This window comes from Amphiura filiformis, unplaced genomic scaffold (genome assembly GCF_039555335.1).
Source record: "Amphiura filiformis unplaced genomic scaffold, Afil_fr2py scaffold_28, whole genome shotgun sequence".
Taxonomy (NCBI): domain Eukaryota; kingdom Metazoa; phylum Echinodermata; class Ophiuroidea; order Amphilepidida; family Amphiuridae; genus Amphiura; species Amphiura filiformis.
This window is the reverse complement of record NW_027305492.1, coordinates 776,751-800,815: the sequence shown is the minus strand read 5'-3', so window position 1 is coordinate 800,815 and position 24,065 is coordinate 776,751. Positions and strand designations below refer to the sequence as shown.

The following is a 24,065-nucleotide window of genomic DNA, read 5'->3' as shown; positions in this document are numbered from 1 at the left end:
AAATATTCTGTTGATGTTCAAATTTGGATGATGGTTAATTATTTTGATGTGTCAAATTACTTCCGAACTTCCATTAATTTCAGTCTGAAATTTTACTGTATTCTATTCACAGTAATCACTGTATATGACATCAACATGAGGAAATAAATCTGTGACAGTATTGATACAAACAGTGCTAATATCATGTCCAAAACGGCACTAGAATGGAGGCAGATGGGCAACGTGTTTTTCAAACAGAGATATTATCCCAAAGCTTTGGACTGCTATACTGAGGTAGGTATCAATGAGATGTGGAACTATGATAATACAATCCCATACACACCTCTTATAGGGCACTTGCACGAGAGGTCATAATTAACCCTAACGCAGGAAGAAGGAAGGATTAAAGAGAGAAAAACCTGAGACCCCTCGCATGCCAACCACTAGGCCAGCGACACCATGGATCTTTCAATGGCCTGGCCATCATCACATCTTGTGGGATGCACGCACGCGCAGTGCATATATCAAGGGTGACATCCCGCTATCTCTAAGGTCCGCTATCTCTAAGGTTCGCTATCTCTAAGGTTCGCTATCACTAACGTGTAAAGTCTATGGAGATCAGAATCCCGCTATCTCTAATAGAGAAAAGGGTTCGCTATACCTAAAAAAGGTCCGCTACTTCTAAGGTTCGATATCACTAATTTAGAATAAGGTTCGCTAGTTCTAAGGTTCGATATCACTAATTATAAATAAGGTTCGCTATCACTAATTTAAAATAAGGTTCGCTATCACTAATTTTGAATAAGGTCTGCTATCACTAATTTATTGAAGGTTCGCTATCTCTAAGGTTCGTTATCACTAATTCCAATAAAGGTCCGCTATACCTAAGGTTCCCTATCACTAATTTTGTTTCAGGTTCGCCATCCCTAATTAATTAAGGTTCGCTATCTCTAAGGTTCAAGTTATCACTAATTTCGATTAAGGTTAAGCTATACCTAAGGTTCAAGTTATCACTAATCTTAAATAAGGTCCACTATCTCTAATTTTAAATAAGGTCCGCTATCTCTAATATTCTAATTTTAAATAAGGTCCGCTATCTCTAATTTTAAATAAGGACCGCTATAGCTAACCTTATTTGAAATTAGAGATAGCTTAACCTTATTTAAAATTAGAGATAGCGAACCTTATTTAAAATTAGAGACAGCGAACCTTATTTGAAATTAGAGATAGCGAACCTTAGAGATAGCGAACCTTAGAGATAGCGAACCTTAGAGATAGCGGACCTTAGAGATAGCGAACCTTAGAGATAGCGGACCTTATTTAAAATTAGAGATAGCGAACCTTAGGGATACCGGGATTGTTAAAATTAGAGATAGCGGACCTTATTTTAAATTAGTGATAGCTAACCTTAGAGATAGCGTAACCTTCAATAAATTAGTGATAGCGGACCTTATTTAAAATTAGAGATAGCGAACCTTATTTAAAATTAGTGATATCGAACCTTAGAAATACCGAACCTTTTTCAAAATTAGTGATATCGAACCTTAGGTATAGCGAACCTTTTTCGTAATTAGTGATAACGAACCTTAGAGATAGCGAACCTTAGAGATAGCGAACCTTAGAGATAGCGAACCGTAACCTATATCAAGTAGTATTATAGTACCTGTTAGGGTTAAGGTTCTGGAGGAATGATTCCAGTCTAGCTTCTAGTAGCAGTGGCATAGATTTTGGGGTACTATGAGGTTTGTAAAAAAATTCTGAAGTAGAATCTAATTCTTTAATACAAATGCACATGAAAAATTGCACGAAGCACACAAAAATGTGCAATTTTTAAATAAACTAAAATGGTCAAATACATGTATGCTGTTAATGTGGTCCAAAACACATTCACACAGCATCAACATGAGGGGGGGGGGGGGATATTTGTATGGACCATTCCCCATCAAAAATTGGGTGGGATGCATCCTCTTGGAGTTTGCATCCTAGTAGGTGAGCTTATGTCCAATGGGTGAGCTTATTGGTAATTGGTAATCCTGCTATCCAGCCATGTGATCTTTGTTGGAGAGAGCGATCTTTAATTGTCCCAAAACAAAAGCAATAATACTGTATACCATAATACAAAGAACTCTCCCAGTCTGGTATCTCTTTATAGCACTTCTCAAATATAATTATCATTGTGAAAAACAAGGTGTGAAAATTTTGTTAAACTATTTTATTTCAGAGTGTTCTTATGGCATCAAGGACAAGCTCAATGGAAGATCTATCTTTGGCATATGCAAACAGATCAGCTGCTATGTTTTATTTGAATGAATTCAAGGTATGATATTAACCAGTGTTGTAGTCGAGTCCTCATCATCCGAGTCCGAGTCCGAGTCCGAGTCCTTGGTGTCCGAGTCCAAGTCCGAGTCCGAGTCCCTGCCAATTTATGATGTCCGAGTCCGAGTCCGAGTCCGAGTCCTCAATGTTCAAGTCCGAGTCCGAGTCCGAGTCCTTATGTATCAAATTCAAGCCCGGGGTTTTCACCAATACTTTGTCAACGTAGGCCTATACTTAACCAGAATTTTAGTTCTATATTATTTTCTTGTAAATACATAATTTGCTAGTCCCACCTAGCATGCCTAGTATTGTTTTTGGGCTGTGCAATAATTATGCGGAGCCCGGGAGGGATGAAATTGCAAAAATGCTTATCCCTCTTGGCCTGCCAAAATCGCTTGTCCCCCCTCCCACAAATCTTTGCACCCCCCTTTTGCACATGCCATTAAGTTTTGGGATTCCAATTTACAAATCTTATTTGGTTTAGATTATGACTATGTTGCTCGCGTATCGAGCACGGCAATTTGCATTTTCATTTAAATAAGAGAATATTTCCATGGCATATGTAAACGCTTTCCGTACTGTTTTCTATAAGCCTTTTAGAGCGCTTTATTTGAAAGGTGCCCCATAATGCCTAAAATTGATTGTTCCCCCCTCTCGGTTTGCCAAAAATGGCTTCCACCCTCCCTTTCGATCGGCCAAAAAATTCTTACCCACAATTTTACCTTCCCCCAATGCTCATAATTTTGCTCAGCCCCTTGGTAGCATACCTTGGAAACAGAATAATCACAGTAACTATAGGTTTGTGTTTTAAAGAGGCAAAAGATGCATTATGACAATAAATATATGACGTCAGTACCAAACTTCAGGTGCCAAACGAAGGGCTGTTGGATCTGGCTGTTGGCCTAAGCACTATTATTCCGGGGTGGGGGTGGTCACTCACATGTGAAGGTGGTACGGGTATGTGCGGCGGTCAAGGGTCCCTTGTTCAGGCTCTCCGGCAGTTCCTTAAGACCCACATTTGCATCATGCTCCAGTTCATTGAGCCTAACACTCCGAAAATGGTAGCTCTTTACCTCAAATTTGGAAACATTTTGAATTTGTTAGCTCTAAAGCCTATAATTTCACCCAATTTTAGTTCACAGACCTCCACATAAATGTTGAAATTTCAGTTCATCAAGCCCCTATTTTGAACACAAAGTTCGGCACAACACACCCCTACCAAAATTTAACTTGAGTGCCCCATCCCAGGGTATTATTATTATTCATGTACATTCTAGACTTGTGTCTAACAAAGCAGTCATGTCAAAACAAATGATTATGATTAAAATCCATTTATATATAAAGATATAACTGAAAGCAATCTTCCTTTTTAGTTGTACTTTTATTTACAAACTGAATTTATTGGCATGCAAAATTACTTAAATTAATCACGTGATGTGATCATTGATCAAGCAAGGAAGTTTACAATGAACGAAAATGAAAGACCTAAAAAGACCCTTTTTTGCTGGACTCGAGGAGGACTCGGAGCCGAGTCCCGAGTCCTTGGGGTCCGAGTCCGAGTCCGAGTCCGAGTCCGAGTCCGAGTCATTAGCTCCCAAGTCCAAGTCCGAGTCCAAGTCCTTGAAAAAAGGACTCAAGTCCGGACTCGAGTCCGAGTCCGAGTCTCGAGTCCTCCAACACTGATATTAACATTTGTTTAAATGGTTGCTCCGTGTAGCTAGAGACACACTTGCGTCCTGATGGGACCAGGCACAAACAAAATGCATACACCCTGTATTGAAGACATGACCTTAATCTTCCACACAGGGAGGTATATTTCAAATGGGGTTACCTGAATAGGTGACTCCATTTGAAATCTACACCCCCTGTGTGGGAGATTAAGGTCATGCCTTCCGTAGGCGGTTATGGGTTTTAACTGGATTAGCCCATTGTTCTCTAAAAGGTGAGTCCAGACAGTGTGTACTGGAAGAGATTCAAGATTCAATTTATTGCATATCATGGCCTGTAGTCCAGATTAAAAAAAACACATTAAAAACAACATTGTAAATCCTAATAATAATTTTTACTCATCCTTTACTCCTAGCAATGTCCAGAAGGTCAACTGTAGTACTTTTGGTTAAGGTTAAGGAAGAGTAAAACGATCCCTCCCTAAGTCTAACCTCTATGGCAAGAGTCTAACATTACACATTTGTGCACACACACCTTTAGCTACAGAAAATTATTTTCATCAACAATTTGGAATATCATTATGTAATTTTCTCATTCACAGATTTGTCTTCAGGATATAGAGTTGGCCCTGGACCATGGATACCCAAATGAGATGTTGTACAAATTATATCAGAGGAAAGGACTGTGTCTAATGAATCTTGGTTTGGTACAAGATGCTGTGTTAGGTAAGATTAAAACAAAAAACATTTATACAGCTGTATGTGTTTATTTTGTTTAGAAATTTTTTTCCTATTTAAAAACAATATTGGTACAAATATGTGACCCGCTCCCACAAAACCAGACATAAGTCACTAATTTTCAAAATTGAGTTTTTTATCATTTAGTTATTAGTATAGGTCTTCAGCTTTCATTTGATGCCAAGATTATGGGGCAAGGGTCACGCTAGGCTGCGTTTTTGCGTCCCGGACCCACCAAAACCCGAATCTCACGCATGAATATTGCAAAAGCAGTGAGTTATTGTGTCCCGTCGTACGCAACAAAAATTCGCACATGTTGTTTTCTATATCCAGGTTTCATAAAACTAGGCTCAAAAGTTTCCTCACCTTGCATTAAATGCACATCATTTTCGAAGCAACTGAACCCCTGAAATACCAAATTATGGCCTAATTTACTTCAATAATTAATATTATGCACAGTAATACTGCTTTGTGAGTGAAAATTTTGACAGCAAAACAGCCGTGATATCGAGAAAATACGGCGAGATCTCTGGCTGCCATTGTGTTTACTGGCTACTACCAGACAAGAGGGCAGTATTTAAAGTTATTATTTGCCAGCCAGCGGCGGGCGGTAAATATTAGGTAAAAAGAAAAAGGAAAAAAGAAAAGAAAGGAAAAAAAAGAAGAAAAAAGAAAGAAAGGAGAAAAGAAAAGAAAGAAAAAAGAAAGAAAAAAAAAAAAAAAAGAAAGAAAAAAAAAGAAATAACAATGAAAGAAAAAACAAAAAAATACAATAATATTTAATAAACCCCTGCCCCACCCCCCCACCCAAAAAAAAATAATAGTATGGTATCACACAAATAGATTGAATTTGCTAGACATTTATGAATAGTTGGGACCCCGATATTTCTTTTGGGACCCCCCATTTTTGCATTTTCTGTTAGCTCGGGGGTCCCAAGGGACCCCTAAGCTTTTGGACCTAGCGCTACCCTTGTTATGGGGACATGTGGTCCTCATTCTACGGTCTTTCAATGGGAAGGGGGTATGCGACACATGAAGAAAAGGCAATTGCAAGAAAAATGGCTTGAAAGTTATAAAATGACATGTTTAAGGACGTGGTTTGGCTCAGAAAATGCTAGATTTGGGTGCTTTAGAATATTTTGTTTTCAATGGTAGGTTAAAGTAAACATATTAAGGAATCAAAAAATAATAAAAACTGAAAAACAAGATCTGCAAGGTTTTTCATTCCTTGTCAGAGCGGGTCGCATATGTTTTAAAAAGCATTTTGTTGAAAATTTTTGATTAAGATTTAGTGTAATTAAGTTTAGAAAGTTTTGAACTCATTTTGAGGTCACTGCTTGAGGGAGTTTGAGCTGGGGATGTTTTTGCTGATGTGTGTCATGTCTACATACATGTAGGGTCACTTTGTTGAAAAAGTGTAATAACTTGATTGTTTGATTGATTTTTTTTATGATTTAGCCCTTCAAGATGCTATGGATGAGATAAAAGAACAAACAACCCATAGTCAGCAGAAGAGGAGTTGCCTGGAGAAAGAGTTGCAAAAACATTTACAGAGCTGCAAGCAAAGGTATTTGCATAATTTCAGATAAATTGAGATAAAACTGTACTGAGCTAAATCTGTTCATATTCAACATGTATGATGATTACTAACCATCATGATCATCATGATCAATCATCATCATCATCATCCAGGCCATTATCATGATGATGATGATAATGATGATGATATGACCAAAATATGTTCCCATATGCACAGTACAGCATTTTTGGCATAAATGTGTGCTGCTTGCATTGTGCCTTGTCCTCTAGCATTAGTTGAATTGAGGTTAAAGGAGGTGTGTGTCCAGTTTCCTATTTTATCATGGCTTGATATGTAAAGGGCATATCATCAACCAGGCTCTTCATCTAGCAGGCTCTTCACCTGGCTTATGAAGGATGTGCTCCAAGTTTCTTAGCTATGGATGATTAAGGCAGATCATGAGGCATTTTCTGGAAATTAGGAAATGCTCTGAGCATGTTTTAAACAGGTCAACAGAGTAGGTCAAAGTGTTCTGATCAAAATATTTTTTGCTTGAAGCAAATTTATGAGCTTATTTGTATAAATGATAATTAAACATGCACATATGCAAATTTGAAGGCAGCTAGACAATATAATACATTAGAACACATTACCAACTTTTTTATGGGAGCATGTGTGGCCGAGTGGATAAGGCGCCCGACTCATAATACATAGGTTGTGAGTTCGAGCCCCGTCTATGCCAACGTGTTGTGTCCTTGGGCAAGGCACTTTATCCTCATTGCCTACTGGGGGATGTGGTTGGGTTGGATTGGATGTTTGTATAGTTGTTTGTTTCAATGTTGCAATATTGGCGCTGATTAAGCTGCTGCCTGCAAATTGCATTGTGTCTGTTTAGGTGTATTTAATGTACAATTCTAGCAATTTGACCTGCGGGTCACCATTAGAGTTTGAAATAAAAAAACTTTTAAAAAAAATGAAAATTCTGCAAAATTAAAAGTACATGTACCCTGAATATTTATGTATTGACTTGAGCAAAATATTACTAAAATTACATATCCATGAGCATATTATATGATCTCATTATTAACCCTTTGAACCCGACGAGCCGCCATAGTGGCTCATGGTAACCTGTACCGTAGTCCCGACGAGCCACTATAGAGGCTTCTACCATGGTGTGTCAAAACCAAGAGTCGCTAAAGCGGCTCACGTAACATCAATTGCGATATGTTTTGTTTACATCGGAATCCTTTGGCTATCTGGGAGACCGGGATTCAGGGTCGGAGACCTTTTGTTTTGGTGTGACGGGCACAATGCTGAGGCAATTTTCAAGGTCATTAGGAAGCTCAGGGTTGGATGTACGGGACTATGTGGTAGGCCAGGGTTCAAAGGGTTAAACTACATTGAAATTTGTAACAACAATAAGACTCAAAGAAAATAAAAATAAAAATATGTATTATGAAAACTGTATGTTTGATTTGCTTTGCGTGTTTTTAAATTTCAGAAATCTTGTAAGCAGCAGCAAAGAAAATAGTATGAAGAACGAGGACCAGTTTGTTGAGTGTGAGTTGATTGCCAATGCAAGTCAAGGAGTGAGTCTGAAATATGATGAGACTAAAGGCAGACATCTGGTGGTAAGCAGTTTACTACAACAACAGCATATAACAATAACAACAACATATGTGATGCGATCAAGCAAAATCAGTCGGAACTCGGAAATATTACATTTTCAGTTTCTTATAGGATAGTAAATAGCATTTACAAAGCTGGATTTTACAGAAACCCATTGAAATTGAACAACCAGTTCCAAAGATATGAGCTATTAAAGAGTTTCCAAAACAACAGGAAACAAATATTTCCTTTGTTTGGCTATATCTCAATATCAATATTTCCGAGTTCCGACTGATTTTGCTTGATCGCATCACATATAACAATAACAATTAATGATATCAAGAACAATGACACAAGACGTCAACAAAAATGACAGCCACAATGACAATGTATATTTGGGTTGAATAGATTTCAAATGGAGTCACCCATTCAGGTAACCCCATTTGAAATTCACACACCCTGTGTGGAAGATTAAGGTTGTGGCTTCCATAGGGGGTGTGTGGATTTCAAATGGAATAGCCAAATTAACATCAACAAGAACAGTAGCAACAACAAAGTAAATAATGACAACAACAACAACAACAACAACAGGAACAAGAAGAACACAAACAGTAACAACAAAGTTGTTTGAATAAGTAATTGTTTATGGTTTTGAATGCTATTATGAGTGAATGCTTGTGTGCATTTGTAAGCACCTCCAAATACACAATATCCACATAATTATGTGACACGATTAAGGGAAATGAGTTGGATGTCGCTAATATTGTTTTTGAGATATTGCCAAAGAAAGTGTTAAAATTCTTTTGTTTTTATTGTTTTCTGATGAATTGACGTAACTTCACAAAGAAAAGTCATATCAACATGGGGTTTTCAGTTTCTGAAAGCCCTGAATGTCCTCTTTTGAAACATGTAAAACTAATTTTTGACCAGAGTCGACATGTGACTCATTTCCTTTGATCATGTTACATGCCGATAGACATAGGGGTGTGTGTGGCTGTGCGAGTGTGGGGTTGGGTGTTTGGGTTCCTGATTAATACCATTAATACCATTTGTCTTGTCATACAGGCTAAATCTGACATATCAGCTGGAAGTGTAGTCATCCAGGAACTCCCATATGCATCTGTATTATTACCTGATCACAATCAAAGCCATTGTCATTTCTGCCATAGACGACTTGTGGCACCCATTCCGTAAGTATTGTATGGTATCAAAATGATTGGAGCTGGGATATGTGACAGTTTCAAGGAAATGTAAGAAATATAAAATCGCAAGTAATTGTAATTTTTATGGTAATAATAATAGAGAGGGGCATACATGTATGTGAACTTATTGATCTGATAAGGTAAAAAAAAACCCCAAGTTTGTTTCCTGTAGCGTGCGCATTACGGTTTTGACGGCTTATTTTGCGCATTAGAATTTTTTTTTTCACTTGCAAAGAAAAATAAAACCCAAAATGGAAAAATCACAAAAATAATATAAAACCCTACTGGAGAAAACATCGCACATTTTTTTTCAATACTTTTTAATCTGCAGATTGAAAGGGGATCATAAATATTTTTGAATATGAAGAAAGGTGATTTGTGTGTGTTTGTGTGTGTCGGAGAGACCCACTGTAATTTCCCATCCCAATTTGCAGCAAAAAAGGGTTGTTTTTTTCATTTGAAGACATGAATTAAAAAAAAACCCACACATTTCGACTTTTTTGACCTGCTATATACAGGAAACAAACATGTTTTTTTGGCCTAATCTGTAGCCAATATAAGTTATTGCATCTGGGAGATATTCAAATGAAGACATATTCATAGTTTTACTCACACAACACAAGTTGACTAGCTTAACTGCTTTTATTTATTGCAGATAGGTGCTCTCAATTCCCTTAAAATCATGTAACTTCTTAATGAATTTTCATGACATAAAGTTCTTAGGGAAGATAAAACTACCATAATTTTCAAATATTTAAAACATTAGTCTAAACCTTGTGAAAAAATGTCTGCAAAGATTGGAAGTCGTTGGTTCCAATCATTTTGATACAGAGACAAGTAACTTGTGTCAAATGTTATTCAATTTGCTCTTAAATATGTTAGGTTCTGTAGTGTTAGTTTACACTGATCCCTTCCAGTGTAGGATTTTTGCACATGGATCTGTTTGATTTTTTTGGCACCCTGGACCAGCCGATTGGAATTTATTGTAGCCTCATCCGTGTTATCCTTTTCCAGATCTGATCAAATCAAATGTTAATTAATAACTTTAGACTGATGATCGAACATGCATGTACACTGAGTTGTCACTGTATACGTACTGGGTGACTAATAGTCACTGACTATGTGTAATATTACTCAACATTCATAGTGTTCTCAATCAGTTCTCACATCGAGGACGCAAACGTTTGTACATTTGTATTGTTCTGTCTGGTGTTAGGCGGAGACATCGTTTGTAGCGTTAGGTTTGGATATTTACGGTAATTATATTCTTTATTTTCCACCCAGCTAGCTTACCCGGGTGGAAAATAAAGAATAAAACTAAATATCCAAACCTATACGCTAAACATGGCGCCTCCGCCTAATGTCTATATTAACAATACATTGGTACAGATGAATATGCTGAAAGAAGATACCATGAATATATATAAATGTTGTTTACCTTTGTTAATTTACCTCTCTCCAGTTGTGCCAAGTGTGTATGGGCCTTGTACTGTAGTAAACCATGCTTGCAATCAGCCAGAGAGGAACACCACTTGATGGAATGTCCACATAGGAAACTACTGTTACAGGTAAATTTGGGTTATGTACCAAGATCATTTGGCCCCAAAGATGTTTTACTTTAGTAAAACCTAGATGCTTGCTTATCTGTATACCGCTGCGTGGCCGCAAACGTAACCGTCTCGGCTGAAACATGCATATATGTAAATGAATCAAAAAATGTACGGCAAGACTTTTTCGCACCACGTACGTCAAAGTTCACTTTTCAATGTGCAAACTGTAGTTAGGATAATGAAAACGACTGGTAAGCAAGTCTACTAAATGATCTCAAAATCTGAAAAAAAAATGGCAGACTGTCGCCGGACCCTTTCCAGAACTAATACAGCATATTTAGCCATTGTCAACATGGGGTCATCACCAGGAATATTTTCCTTATATAAAATACTAACACCTCTGCTATATGGTATTTCATGATATAACATTAATGGAAAGAAAAGTGCAAATGCTTGTCGTGTTTCGAATCGGACAAATAACAAACTCTATGACGTCATGATGTAAACAATGTCCGGGTCATTAATAATTAATTAGGTAAACCCAAATATGGAAACCTCCAAAACTATGCAAATTAGGTGTTTGACGAATCGGAATACGATCAGCCCACCTCCAAAATTATGCAAATGAGTTGACACGGTTACGTAAACATGTACACTAATGCGACTCTTGTGTATACCGACCTCCGTGTTTGGCCCTTAATTATTGGCCATGCAGAAAGGAGCACCACTTGTTAGATATGTCCTCATAGGAAACTCTTTTCATGGGAAATTGGTGTGTAATTGTAGCAGGCAAGCAGGGAGGAACGATCGCTAAATGTGGGATAGGAAGAATAAGGGAAAGACTTAACAGCTGACTCCCCAAGATTAGATGTTTTAATTTAGGGCTAGGATTAGAGTTCGGATTTTAAGATTCAATACTGTTAGAATGTCCATAGGAAACGGCTGTGATAGGTATAATTGGGTTGTCTACCAAGAGTGTTTTGGGCTATGTTAGTATTAATTCTATTTGTATAGAATCTGTCACCATCAGACGCTGCCATACTCTATGCATAGAACTGGCCTGCATGCCGCGGTAACTGAGGCAGTGAGTAACATATACCTGTATGTAGTAACTATGTGGCTTTGGTGGATACAGGCTTGATCGATGCTAGACCTCTTCACAAGACTCTGTTGAGGCAGCTCATTGGTGGACCTCTGTGCAGTCAACCGTACAGATTTACTGCAATTTTGTGCAAGTCCAGCAATGATGTTTGGTTGCAGGCCACCACTTGAGTCAATGATTGCGATTTGTTCAAGTTCAATCTTATATTCAGGCCTTTGGGTCATAGTGTTACAAAATATTTTGTATTACAACACAAGTTATTCAAGCTCTACTCAATGAAATGTGTACTGAAGTCATGGACTTGCTCAGAGTGAAATAGGGCCTACTCCTTTTAATGCCTAGTTGGAGCATCAAGTGTGATTGTTAAGTTTTGTCACTAATTTATATATTTTTATATTCTTTTTTTCAGCTTGGTACATTTGCCTGGTTAAGCCTCAGATTACTCCTACATGCTAAGAAAGAAAAGGCAGACTCAGAAACAATGTGTGAATTAAAAGGTTAGTATCAATTTGTGCTGCATTCTAATTATATAGAAGGCATCATTCCCAAAATGTTTTACTCAATGACATTTGCCTGAAACTCTAAGTGCTTTGTATTTTTAGTTGAAATAAGGCTGAGTGCTATTTAGTTTCTATTCTCATCCATCTCTGGGCCAAATATCCTTGTTTTTTCTGACTAATAAAAACCAAGAAACTTTGAAAAACAAGTGGCAAAAAACAAGTGTGCTATAATCAAAGACAGAATTGAAAAGATTAGTTTGCGTCTGACTTCATCTGTCAATCAAACTCATGCACGGTGTGTTTACAAGTGTTTTGATGATGAGTTGTTGAACATGGCGGTAAAACAAGGTGCCTTATGGTCAATTTTGCACCTTCAAATATACAAACCGGTTCAAAAGTTAGGTCTTCATAGTAGGAAAGTTTCTTTCCTGAAGGCACCATGTCAACAATGGCTAGAAAAGTTGCTTTTTGCCTTGTAAAGTGTGTAATTTCTTGCCATTTTTGCTGATCAGCACCTTATGAATCGACCAGGCTTTTACGCGCTATTAACCAATCATGCAAGGGTCGTAGGGAGTTTGATTGACAGTGAAATCAGATGCAAACTAGTCTTTTTAAATGTGAATTTTAAATGAGGAGCATGAAGACAAGTCATTTTTTCTTGGCCTAAAGAATTAGGATGGCAGGGAAAAATATATGATAGAAAAAGGTATATGACTTAACCATGGAGTATTTGATTTGATTTTCAGATACATCAGAATTAAGAGTTGCAGGTTGTGAGCCTGATGGTTCATACAAGGCAGCATACAATGCAGTGTGTTCATTAATGCCTCACACCAGTAATCATACACAACAAGAGTTGGACTCTTATCAACAGGTAGGTGTACATTTGTGGGTGTGAATGTGTGTATAAATCACCCTCAAACACAGATGTTTATATGAAACTTTACATTCTAACCAGGGCCCCTCCCTGGTTTCCTAATATGTACAGTGGGCGACAAGTAACCTCTAAATCATTCTAGAGTGTGTACGTCCCTATTGGTGATATAAAAATTAGTCCTTGTTTGATATATTAATGTCGTAAAAATTTTTGTATAATTTACACAAAACATACCCAGGTAGGTTGCGTCAGAATCAGAAAAAAAGTCAAGTATTCAACGGTCCAGGACAGAGTCCCCATGTTGCAACAAATACCTGTGTAAATGTATACATGTATACCAGGACTCTCAGTTTGGTTTATCCTACAATGTACATGTAAAACTGCATGGAATAAGCCTATATATGCACCTTGTACTTTTGTTGTTCTCGGACATTTTAAACATGTGTCTTTGCTGTAATTCAAAATGCCCGCCTTTTTGCGTGATTTGGCAGTGTCCCTAGTCTATTGATTTTATGCTGATGCTGTTACGTAATCATGTGTATGATATAATTTTTACATGTGTTGTTTGAAAGGCAAAGGTACAGTGTTTATGTAATCATTGATAAATGCCATGAAAACAATCCACATATGACGTCATGAGTCAACTCTTAAAACATACTGACTGACCCTCGTATGTTTCAATTGTGTAAAAATGTATTCTTAAATGGGCTGAAAAGATCCACAGTGTGTTGCTATAGATTTGATAGACACCATACTAATAGTAGGCATGTCCAATAAAAATTAGAGTACTTTAAATTGATTCAGACCTAATCTATTGGCTGGGACTTGATGAAAGAAACATTTTGGCGTTTAAATAATCTTAACGGACGTTCCATTCCAGAGATACAGCCTTTCGAGTGTCACGGTTTTATATAGGGCTGCGTAATAGAAAGTTTAACTTTATAGTACTTTTTCTTAATGTATTTATTAACTAGCGTTATCTGAAACATTATATTTGCTTATAACAACATGAAATAAGATCATCCTGAAAATTTAAGCGATTTTGTTGACATACATTGGCACTATATGTATGTATGGTGCGTGGGGGTGTGGGTCCATGTGTAATTGTGGATGCATGCATTTGTGCATGGATACAAAGGTTTGAGGACCTAGGCTAACTGATGTTATAGAGTCTTTGATATTTGTGGTAGAAAAATGAAAGCAATTTATTTATTTGAATATTTGTATACATTCTGAGATAACTTGAAAAGTCTGATATTACAAAAATAAAAAGGTCATGATTTTCTTGTACAGTACAGTATTTTGATTATCCATTACTTTTCTTTGTTTTTCTCACTCTTACAGAAAGCAGAGTGTCTTGTCAGATGTTTTGGTCACCACCTGCTGTCACAAGATGTAAAATCTTCAAAGGAAATGTTGGCACAAGATATAAACTCAAAACTATCAAATCTTGCAGTTGGCTCACAGACAGATAGCCATACTAACAATGCTAAAGCTATTGATTCAGTTGATTCAAAAGGAGTTGCATCATGTGATGAAACAACTCAAGACAGTGCTACTGATATTACAGTTGATTCACAGAAGAAAAATTTTGCTGACTTAAAAAAAGCATTTGATTCTGTTGATCAGCAAATTAGTATCAGATCATTGAATGAAACAACTCATGTAGACAAAAATACTGATCATTCAACTTTTGCTGCTGACTCACAGAAGGAAAATCAAGCCAACTCTGATAAAGCTTTTGATTCAATTGATCAAAAGAATTCCAAAACAAATCATCTTATTGGTACATTCATTCTACACATGAAGCAACTGAAATGTAATGCCCATGCCATAACAGCAGTTGAACCTGTTCAGGAAGATAAAAATGTTAGTTACGATAATAGTAGAGGGCGCTTGTCAGAGATGGTGACGACGACAGAGCAGGTGAGGCTGGCTACTGCAGTGTATCCTACAGCTAGTCTGATGAACCATTCCTGTGTGCCCAATGTCATCGCAAGGTATGTTGTTAAATTTGTCAAAAGCTGTAAAATTACAAGTCCTGAATAGCAATATTTACTTGGTCTTAAATTGGAGCTGGTCCAATTTTGACCATAATTTGTGACCTGATCAGGCATGCGGAGAATGAACAAAAATTGATTTGTGTTCCACGTTGTCTTACACCCTGATAAGGTTAAGCATGTAGGCTGCCTCATATGATTACTATTTAAAATTGATTTTGGGATTGTTCAAATAATTTTTGGACTTCAATCAGGGTGGTCTTTGCAGATATGTTTGGAGGACTCTACCTGCCCAATAGGCCACTGACCCCCTCAAGTGAAGTTTCCCCAATTTGCCATTGTGTTTAAATTGTTGACCTCTATAATCAACAATTTCAACCCCTCATGAAATTAAAATTATATAATTAATTAAAAAACCAACCAACTTTGATTTTTTCAACAAATAAAATAATAGGTTCAAATGAAATAATTGGTTCTTGCCTCTGTTTTCTTTTCTATAGTTTCCATGGAAGGCAACTTGTAGTGAGAGCAATCAGAACAATCAAGGCTGGAGAGGAGATCCTACACTGCTATGGTATGTACATTGGGCTATTCCAGAAATTAAAGGCACCCCACTCTAAAGAAGACATGGGAATTCCCAAGAAAAAGATACCTTTTTATTTTAGGCTTGGGAATTCCCAAAAATTTGCCTGTCTTCTTGAGGGACACTGGGAATCCCAATTTTTTTATTGTCAAAATGGGAATTCAATTCCATTTTCCCATTTTTTTGGATAAAATTTTGGTCTGGGAATTCTCAAAAGAGTATGGCACAAACTTACATGTCTTCTTTGGGGGTGCCATTAATTTCTGGAATAGCCCATTGTGATAGTGTTGAAGATAAACCTTTATTCACATTCTTTAACATCAAAAGAATGTAGGAAACCTGGTGACATTAACCATATATCTAGTTAACTAAATACAGGGTGCGTGCAGAACCTTGAAAAGCCAAAAAAGTGCTTGAAAGTACTTGAAAATCAAAATGCCTTTTCAAGGCCTTGAAAGTCCTGGAATTTTGTTGAAAAGTCCTTGAAATTTATGGAAGGTCCTTAAAGAAAAAATGTGCTGAAACAATAAAAATTTATGTTACAAATAAGTAAGAAAAGAAGTTTGGAAATAAATCTGTCTTGTAGGCCTATATATTTTTCATTTTATGTAGGCTATATATACACATTAACTCTTTCTGGACTCTCTTTCTGGACTCATATATTTCCAATTTTAAAATGAAAATTCCTTAGAACCCTGACTGGATGACTCGACTAGATAAAGGTACTCATTTAACATGCATGTGGTCAAATTTTTATCTTATTGAGAACACCTTTTCATGCCCAAAATTGATAAATTTTAGTCCATTATCGGACCAGCATGTTATATGATTGTGTCGGATTTGCGTTCAAAAACTCATCTCTTTTTCCTCAATGAATATTACCCAAGTAAGAAGTATGTAATGTGTATTAATGAATGATGACGTTTGAGATGATGCTGGACACCGGGGCTTTGCCCTTGGACCCCACCGGGGGCCCTTAAGTGGGCCCCTGGACCCCCGGCCATTGTCGTGAACGCTACGGGCTCACTCCGCTTCGCAAGTGTCCCTATTTCTAGTTTTCAAAAGTTGGCAGGTATGCCCTGGGCTGCTGCCCCTAAACCACTGGGTATTTTTCTACTTTTTTACACACACCTATCTCTGGGTCGTTCCGTTCAAAGGTACTTGACAATTAATTTTTGGGTACTTGAAAGTCCTTGAAAAGTCCTTGAATTTGAAATAGAGGTGGCTGCACGCACCCTGTAAATATGATGAACTGTGTGCATCCTTATTCCTGGTCTTTTCAAGTTTCTTTGCAACATACTTTTCCAGCTAAAATGCAAACACCCCCATATGGAATACGTGACTTTAATTCCCCACATAATGAATGTATATTTTAAATGAAGTTACCTGAATGGGTAACTCAATTTGAAATCTACACCCGCTGGTGTGTGGGATTAAGGTCTTGTCTTCCATAGGGGGGTGTATGGATTTCAATTGGAACAGTACATTGCTTTAATCACCCTGGGCAACTGCTGGTTTGGCTTTGGAATCCTTGCTGAATATAGACCCTGTGGACTGGTTGGTACATTGCCGGGGTACATTGGTTTTGGGCCTGCCAGCTATGGGCCTGCCAGCATCAACTACTCAAAATATTGGACCTGCCTATCTCCTATGGCACAATAGACTACTATAGATATCATACTAGATAAAAAATTCTTATCTTTTATTCTCTAAGTGTTAACTATTGCTTTTCAGGCCCATATGCCAAGCATATGGATACAACAGCAAGGAGACAAGCTCTCCAAGAACAATATTTCTTCACATGCAACTGTACTGCATGTGAAAGCAATACTGATGACTCAACTAGTGATGAAGCTTGTGACTGGTCCAAAGCTTACAGGTGCCCTAATTGTGAGGGACCAATTGAGGTGTTAGGGAATGGTCATCAGAAATGTGGCAAATGTGGAGAAGATATAAATGACCAGGTCTTAAAACAGGTTTGTATCAAAATGTATGCAATTGATTGAAAGTATATATATAAACTTTAAGGTCCGCATGCACAAAACAAGTTAGATCAGGTCTAACTTTTAGACCTGGTCTAACCATTGAGATAAGGCTTATGGAGAAGAAACTTTTTGATATTTATATAACTCATTCTATGTTATTATAAATCCTGTTAAAGGCAAAATACATGTAACTTAATATTAGATGGCTACAGTTCAACTGTTGGGCTTTTCTAGGACTAAAGTCGGAGGATCCCTCCCTAATTCTAACCTCCATGGTTAGACAAGATCTAACATTAAACCTGGTCTAACCATGGAGGTATTGCTCATACGGACCCGAGTCACAAGTTTCAATTCCTGGGCCTATACCGCCTATTAAGTGGACAATAGGCAAATACCTTGTGACATTATTCAAATAGTGCACCTGCTTGGCTCTAAACTGAACTCATAAATGACTATATAGAGTTCTCATATAATTCAAACTAAAAATAAGCAAACTCTATTAATTTTAGTGTTAAAAATGAGCTAATATTGTAGTTGCTTTATTTTATGCTGATATTTGGCTATTCCAGCTAAAATCCATACACCCCCTATGGAAGACATGAACAGGGAGTGTAAATTTCAAATGGAATCACTCATTCAGGTAACCCCCATTTGAAATTCACACTCTCTCTGTGTAAGATCAAGGTCATGTCTTCCATAGGGGGTGTATGAATTTGAACTGGAATAGCCCATTCAGAGGAATAAATTAAGTTAAATGAGTTTTACGAGCACTTTTACTACCCATGGTTTTCCAATCTTGATTTGAACAAGTCTATAAAGCCTCTCCAACAGGTAGGGTCAGCAGCTGATTTATTTCAGATATAGCCAAAAGATACCTAATTAGCTTAATTAAACATTTGATGTGATTTGGGATATTTCTCTACTGCATCCATGTTTTAAAAGAGTTTTGAATTGTGAAGAAACTGTTAAAAGTTAAACAGATAAAAACTCTGTGTTATTAAAAAGGATGTCATAATTCTGAAAGAAAAACAAATCAGCTATTTCCAAAATTATGTTTCCCCCCTATTTTCCCCTCCATCTGACACAAAATGTAACTTTCTTTTCCCATTGTTCCATACAGCAAGAAGTCAAAGCAACTCGGCTGTTTTCACAAGCGCTTGAGTTTCTACATGGGAGCGACTTTGAAGGATGCATATCTGCGCTGAGGCCGTGTTACGAGATTCGCACCAAGGTCCTCTACAAGTATCATAAAGATATGGCTGAGACCCAGGACTGTATGGCAAGATGCTATGCATCTCTTGGTAAGAGAGATATGGGTATGGCACAGGATTTAATTTTTAGTGACCCAATTTGATCGTAGAATTACGACTCGGCATCATCATTGTTTGCACACTCCAATTGTGCTCTTCACCTTCAGTATTAATAGGCTATTCCAGTTGAAATCCATGCACCCTATGGAGGACATAATCTCCCACACAGGGGGTGTAGATTTAACTTTGTCTACTATCCCTGTAGTTTTGGATTTTGACTAGTGCAGTAACAGTGTACACCATCATGGTTTATTTTTTTATTGCATTAGTTTTTATCTTGTCTTAGTCTAGTTGGTACACCTGGCTCGAATCTTTCAAATTTAGAATACTTCTTATTGTTTTCTGCAGGTAAATTTAGTGAAGCTGGTGATCATTTGGCGTCAAGTCTGGTGATTATAGAGAAGATATTTGGCGAGGACAGTATTGAGGTAGCGCATGAGCTGCATAAATTAGCACAGATTTACTTCAATGGGTAAGTATCTTTTGCACAAAATGCTATATGTTACATTAAGAATTGAATACCTGAGTGGAAGAAGGGCCCAACTCCATCAAAACTGTTTTTGAGATATTAAGAAAAAACTTAATATTTGGAAAATTTTTATAGACAGAATGTTTTTTCATCTTCAGGGGACCTTTAATACATGGACATACAATATTACATACATTCGAAATTATATATGATGTTTCCATGGCAACGGTACAGGTCTTAATACAAGCTGGAGTTGGGCCCTTCTTCGACTAATATACTGAAAGTGCCAGTTCCGTGTTATAAATAGCTACAGAAATTAGGTAATCACCATTAATTGCCCAAGTAGAACTCGTGTAATATGTTAGTAAGAAAGTTAATAGTAGTGAAAAGCAGATTTTATGGATGAACAACATTCCTCTTTAACCCTATATTTCTCGAAGAAGGGCCCAACTAGAGTTGGGCCTTTCTTCCATGAAGCTCATGATTAAGTGTACATGGAAGACTATTTAGAGAGTGGATTTTGGCTCACCTTTCACACATACGGAAGAACAGTCTGCTGGCAATAAAATGCTGGGTCTAACTCATTTTTGTAAAAAATTGGAGTTGAGCCCTTCTTCCACTCAGGTATTCAATTGAGATGAAGGTATTTGAATAATAATTACTATTTCCCCATCAGTATTTGCTACAGGCTTACGACCCCTCACCCTTTGGGTTTGGGGTGGTCCTGTAGCCAGTACCACAGGAAAAATTGTTTCCCATAGTCCCTTTCAAACCATGTAGTTGTTGGTACGTGACCAGATCTGGTCCAATCAGGCTAAAGTCTCCAATAATGAAAGTGAGATATAGGCAAAAAGTGAGGGGAAAAACAATAAGAAACATAAAAAAATGGGAATGGATTTTGGAAATATCTTCCACAGTAGGAGTATGAATTTCAAATGGAATTAGCACATTGACCAATTCGGCTTGAAACTCATCTTCGCACTGTGGAAAGATTCAGGTTGAATTTTTCTAAGAGGGTGTCTAGAATAGGGTTGTAAAATTCCTGGGAATTTTCAAAGAGGAAAGTTTCCACCGGAAATTTTGGGAATAAAAGGGAATTAACAGGAATTTTGGGAATTTTCGGGAATTTTCATTCAAATCTAAAAATCAAAGTTTAAACAGGGGAATCACTGTGTAGATTAGGGTATTGGAGTAATTTATAGCATACAATCATAATAAAGAACTTCAAGAATGATCAATAACCATTTTTATCAAAGAAAACAACAAGCATGACCAGATCTTACTATGTTATGTTTTTGTTCTGTAAAACATCTTAGCTAGTACAATGAGTTTTGAAACAATAACCACAAACTCTGAAGGGATAATCATTATCTTAAATCTTATTACATAAAGACTTCTATTATTTTAGTAATAGAATACTTTAGCACTATCAACATTTTTGTTACCAGCTACCAGCTAAGTGATCTTGAATATTAAATTTAAATTCTCATTCAATGCTACATGTGGCTCTTAAGATGTGCACTACAAAGATCTTGCATGAGTTCATGCATGGGAGTTAACATTGTCTGTTCAGTACCAAAATACACATGTACCATGATGTAGGCCTACATAGGCACATTTTTGTTGCGTTTGGTTGGACTTTTGAAAATTAAAATACAAATTATCACCAATTATTTTTCATAATCACCAATTATGTTTCGGTGCCAAAACATAAATTTTACAGCATTCATATTCAACAGGGTTGGCGCGATTTAAATCTTAAATCGTGATTTAAATCAAATGATTTTTAAATCAAGTACCGGGTATTTCATATTTTACCATTTTTGATAAATGTAAGTTAATTTCTTTCTTAAATTGACTGTTTTACTTCATTCCTAATGCTTCTCAACTTTTGGATGCAATTAAATACCTATACGATGTCAGCTTATCTATTGCTAAAAATTCATCTTCAAGGTGCAGAATTCAACAGGTTTTTTCCCATGATTTTACCAATTTTTTTCTTTGAAATTTTCACAAGTTAAAACATGTTTCGATTTTTTGTAAATACCTGATAGGATTGCACAATATGTATATCATTCCACTGAACTCTTTGGGCTTTATCATGGGTATAGCAGTTCCTGGAATTAAAAAAGATTTAAAAAAAATCGATTTAAATAAAATAAAACCCATTTAAATCAAATAAATCGATTTTTTTTTAAATTTAAAAAAATACAAAAAATATCGCCAACCCTGATTATTCAAGATTCAAGAAGTATAGTATCACTTGTGCTGTTAAAGTATTTAACAAATGATTTCTGAAAATGATAAGAAAATTTTCCATTTTCATAGCAATTTGAACCTCGATTGAGAAAGTCAATTATATGACATGGCAAGTTACATCGTCAATCAAAATGACTCCCATATTCTCAAGGCAAAATAAAGAGGAATGTTTGTCTCAGTGACTCAAAGCTATTGAAAAATCACAACTGCATACATTTTTGGTTTTAAGAAATAACAATTAGCTATTATAATACTAATTGGGAATTCCCAAAATATGCAACATTTTATGATGAAAATATGCAAGATGCTGGACTTGGAAAATCCCACATGAAAAAATCTTCGTCATTTATTTAATACTGAAAATCTCAGGTAAAAGAACATAAAAGCAAGGCCTATTCTTCATTGAAAGCACTTATCTGATTGTAAACATCATATATATGTTGTGAAAAGATAAAATTTGCTTTCAATTTGCTTTCTGAATGATTAAGTTAAAAAGTTAAAAACATAATAAAAGCCAATAATTGAAAATTCCCAAAATTCCCAATATTCCCGGGCCCTTCAAAATTCCCGGAAACTTTCCAAAATTCCTGGAAACTTTCCACCCCTTTACAACCCTAGTCTAGAATTCAAATGGAGCTGCCAAAATCTTGCACAGGGGTAGTGGGGATTTTAAATAGAATAGCCCAATTAACCAATCAGAGACACTGATGGCAAGACAGCTTGAAATAAATTTTTACTAATGTTGATATTTTTCTTTATTACAGGAAAGAGGTTGAGAAAGCAAGAGATGTGATAGACAAAGCACTGAGACTATTCATATTACATTATGGCAGCACACATGAACTTGTTGAAGAACTGAGTCAGATGAAACAGTGTTTGATGGAACTTTGACATGATATTGACAAAAGCTGATAATAAATAGCATGAGGACATGGACGGATTTGTGAAAGTGTTAGGGCCGCTACAGACTCTGAGTTTTCGACATAGAAAATTCAAAATAACATGTCTTCGTTTTTAATCTCTTTACAGTTCCAGTAACGAATGTTTGATGACATACAATGGATAATAAGTTAAGTTCTAGTGGAAATATATTGTCCATTTTATGTCACCGAACATTTGTTAAAAGATAAAACATTACTGAAAATAGGATGGGAATAGATTAAATCGTCGGTCGCAACACATAGTGGCGTACGTGAAGGACAAAATGTGTTTCCAAGCAAAACGTTTTTGAAGGATATGCTACTGTTAACGGTGTCGATACTTCTCCACTGTTATCTCTCAGTGGCCCGATTCCATTTGAAATTGAAGTTAAAGGTTCAAACTAGTTAAAAGGAATAACTATTATAGGATAATAGCTAGCTCTAAACCTATACGCCACTATGTGAAATGGAAAATTCAGAAAATCACTCTACGCCACTATGTGTTGCGACCGACGAAATAACAAAGACATGTTACATGGAATATTCTACATCCACTAAAAAGTCTGTAATGGTCTTTACTGAGTATGATGAGACTTAACATGACAGTACTTAAATATGAGCAGGGTTATCCGAAAATGTTTGAATAGGTGGAAAAATCGGTGCAGCAAGTATTTTTACACACATATTTGATCAGAATACTTTAGCCACTAGATTACCTTACTGTTGTTGAATAAGAGAAAGGCTTACGCATCATACACTGGAACATGGAAACATTCAAACATTACAAACTAGCGCAAAAGATCAAATAAATGATGGTTAATCGTAATTCTTAATATATCAATTATACAGGGGAAAGAAGAATTACGCATTGCACACAAGCACAATTAAACAGGAATTTACAAATTTGTAAATTTTTTCCATTTGTGAATTCATGTTTAATTGTGCTAGTGTTCGATGCGTAATCCTGCTTTCCACTGTATTAATGTTGTTGCTTGACTAGAAGATATATTTTATGTTATTTGCCCTTGTAGTGTGATGTCAAAATCAATAGTTGCCAGGTCAACTTGGTGTATCCTGTGTTTGGAACCACAATCAAAGTGATCCCAACACAAAGTCAATGGGTTGCTGACAGGTGTGCAAACCTAGCATGAACCACTAACTAAGGTATAACATATTCACTACAATGGCGATTATGGTATATGTAACTACATGCTACCCTGGGAATATACAAGAGCATTATGTACTGATGGAAAGCCTATGTGCTGATGTAAAACCTGCCATACTTACATACTATGAAAGTAAATGGAAAACAGATAAGATGGAAAGTATATGTGAAATTATCTTATAACTAAAGAAATATATACCGTATTCGTTCCAATAAGTGCCCATGCCCCAATAAGCGCCCACCTACGGTATTTTCAATTCGCTTAAGGGTACCATTAATGTTCAAGTGACAGAAAGGCGTTGATACAGTGAAATAG

The 24,065-nt window shown here is 36.5% G+C and overlaps 1 protein-coding gene across 1 annotated transcript; it reads left to right on the top strand.

Moving 5' to 3' along the window:
- Nucleotides 1-118: 118 nt before the first annotated feature.
- On the top strand, nucleotides 119-22,615 carry LOC140143769 (SET and MYND domain-containing protein 4-like). The gene is made up of 15 exons (XM_072165582.1): nucleotides 119-273; nucleotides 2,201-2,296; nucleotides 4,565-4,688; nucleotides 6,159-6,267; nucleotides 7,721-7,850; nucleotides 8,893-9,017; nucleotides 10,492-10,597; nucleotides 12,091-12,178; nucleotides 12,928-13,055; nucleotides 14,403-15,058; nucleotides 15,559-15,632; nucleotides 17,376-17,617; nucleotides 18,747-18,927; nucleotides 19,285-19,408; nucleotides 22,429-22,615. Exons 1-15 carry the CDS (start codon nucleotides 184-186, stop codon nucleotides 22,553-22,555), a joined length of 2,400 nt encoding a protein of 799 aa, XP_072021683.1. The 5' UTR covers nucleotides 119-183; the 3' UTR covers nucleotides 22,556-22,615.
- Nucleotides 22,616-24,065: the final 1,450 nt, after the last annotated feature.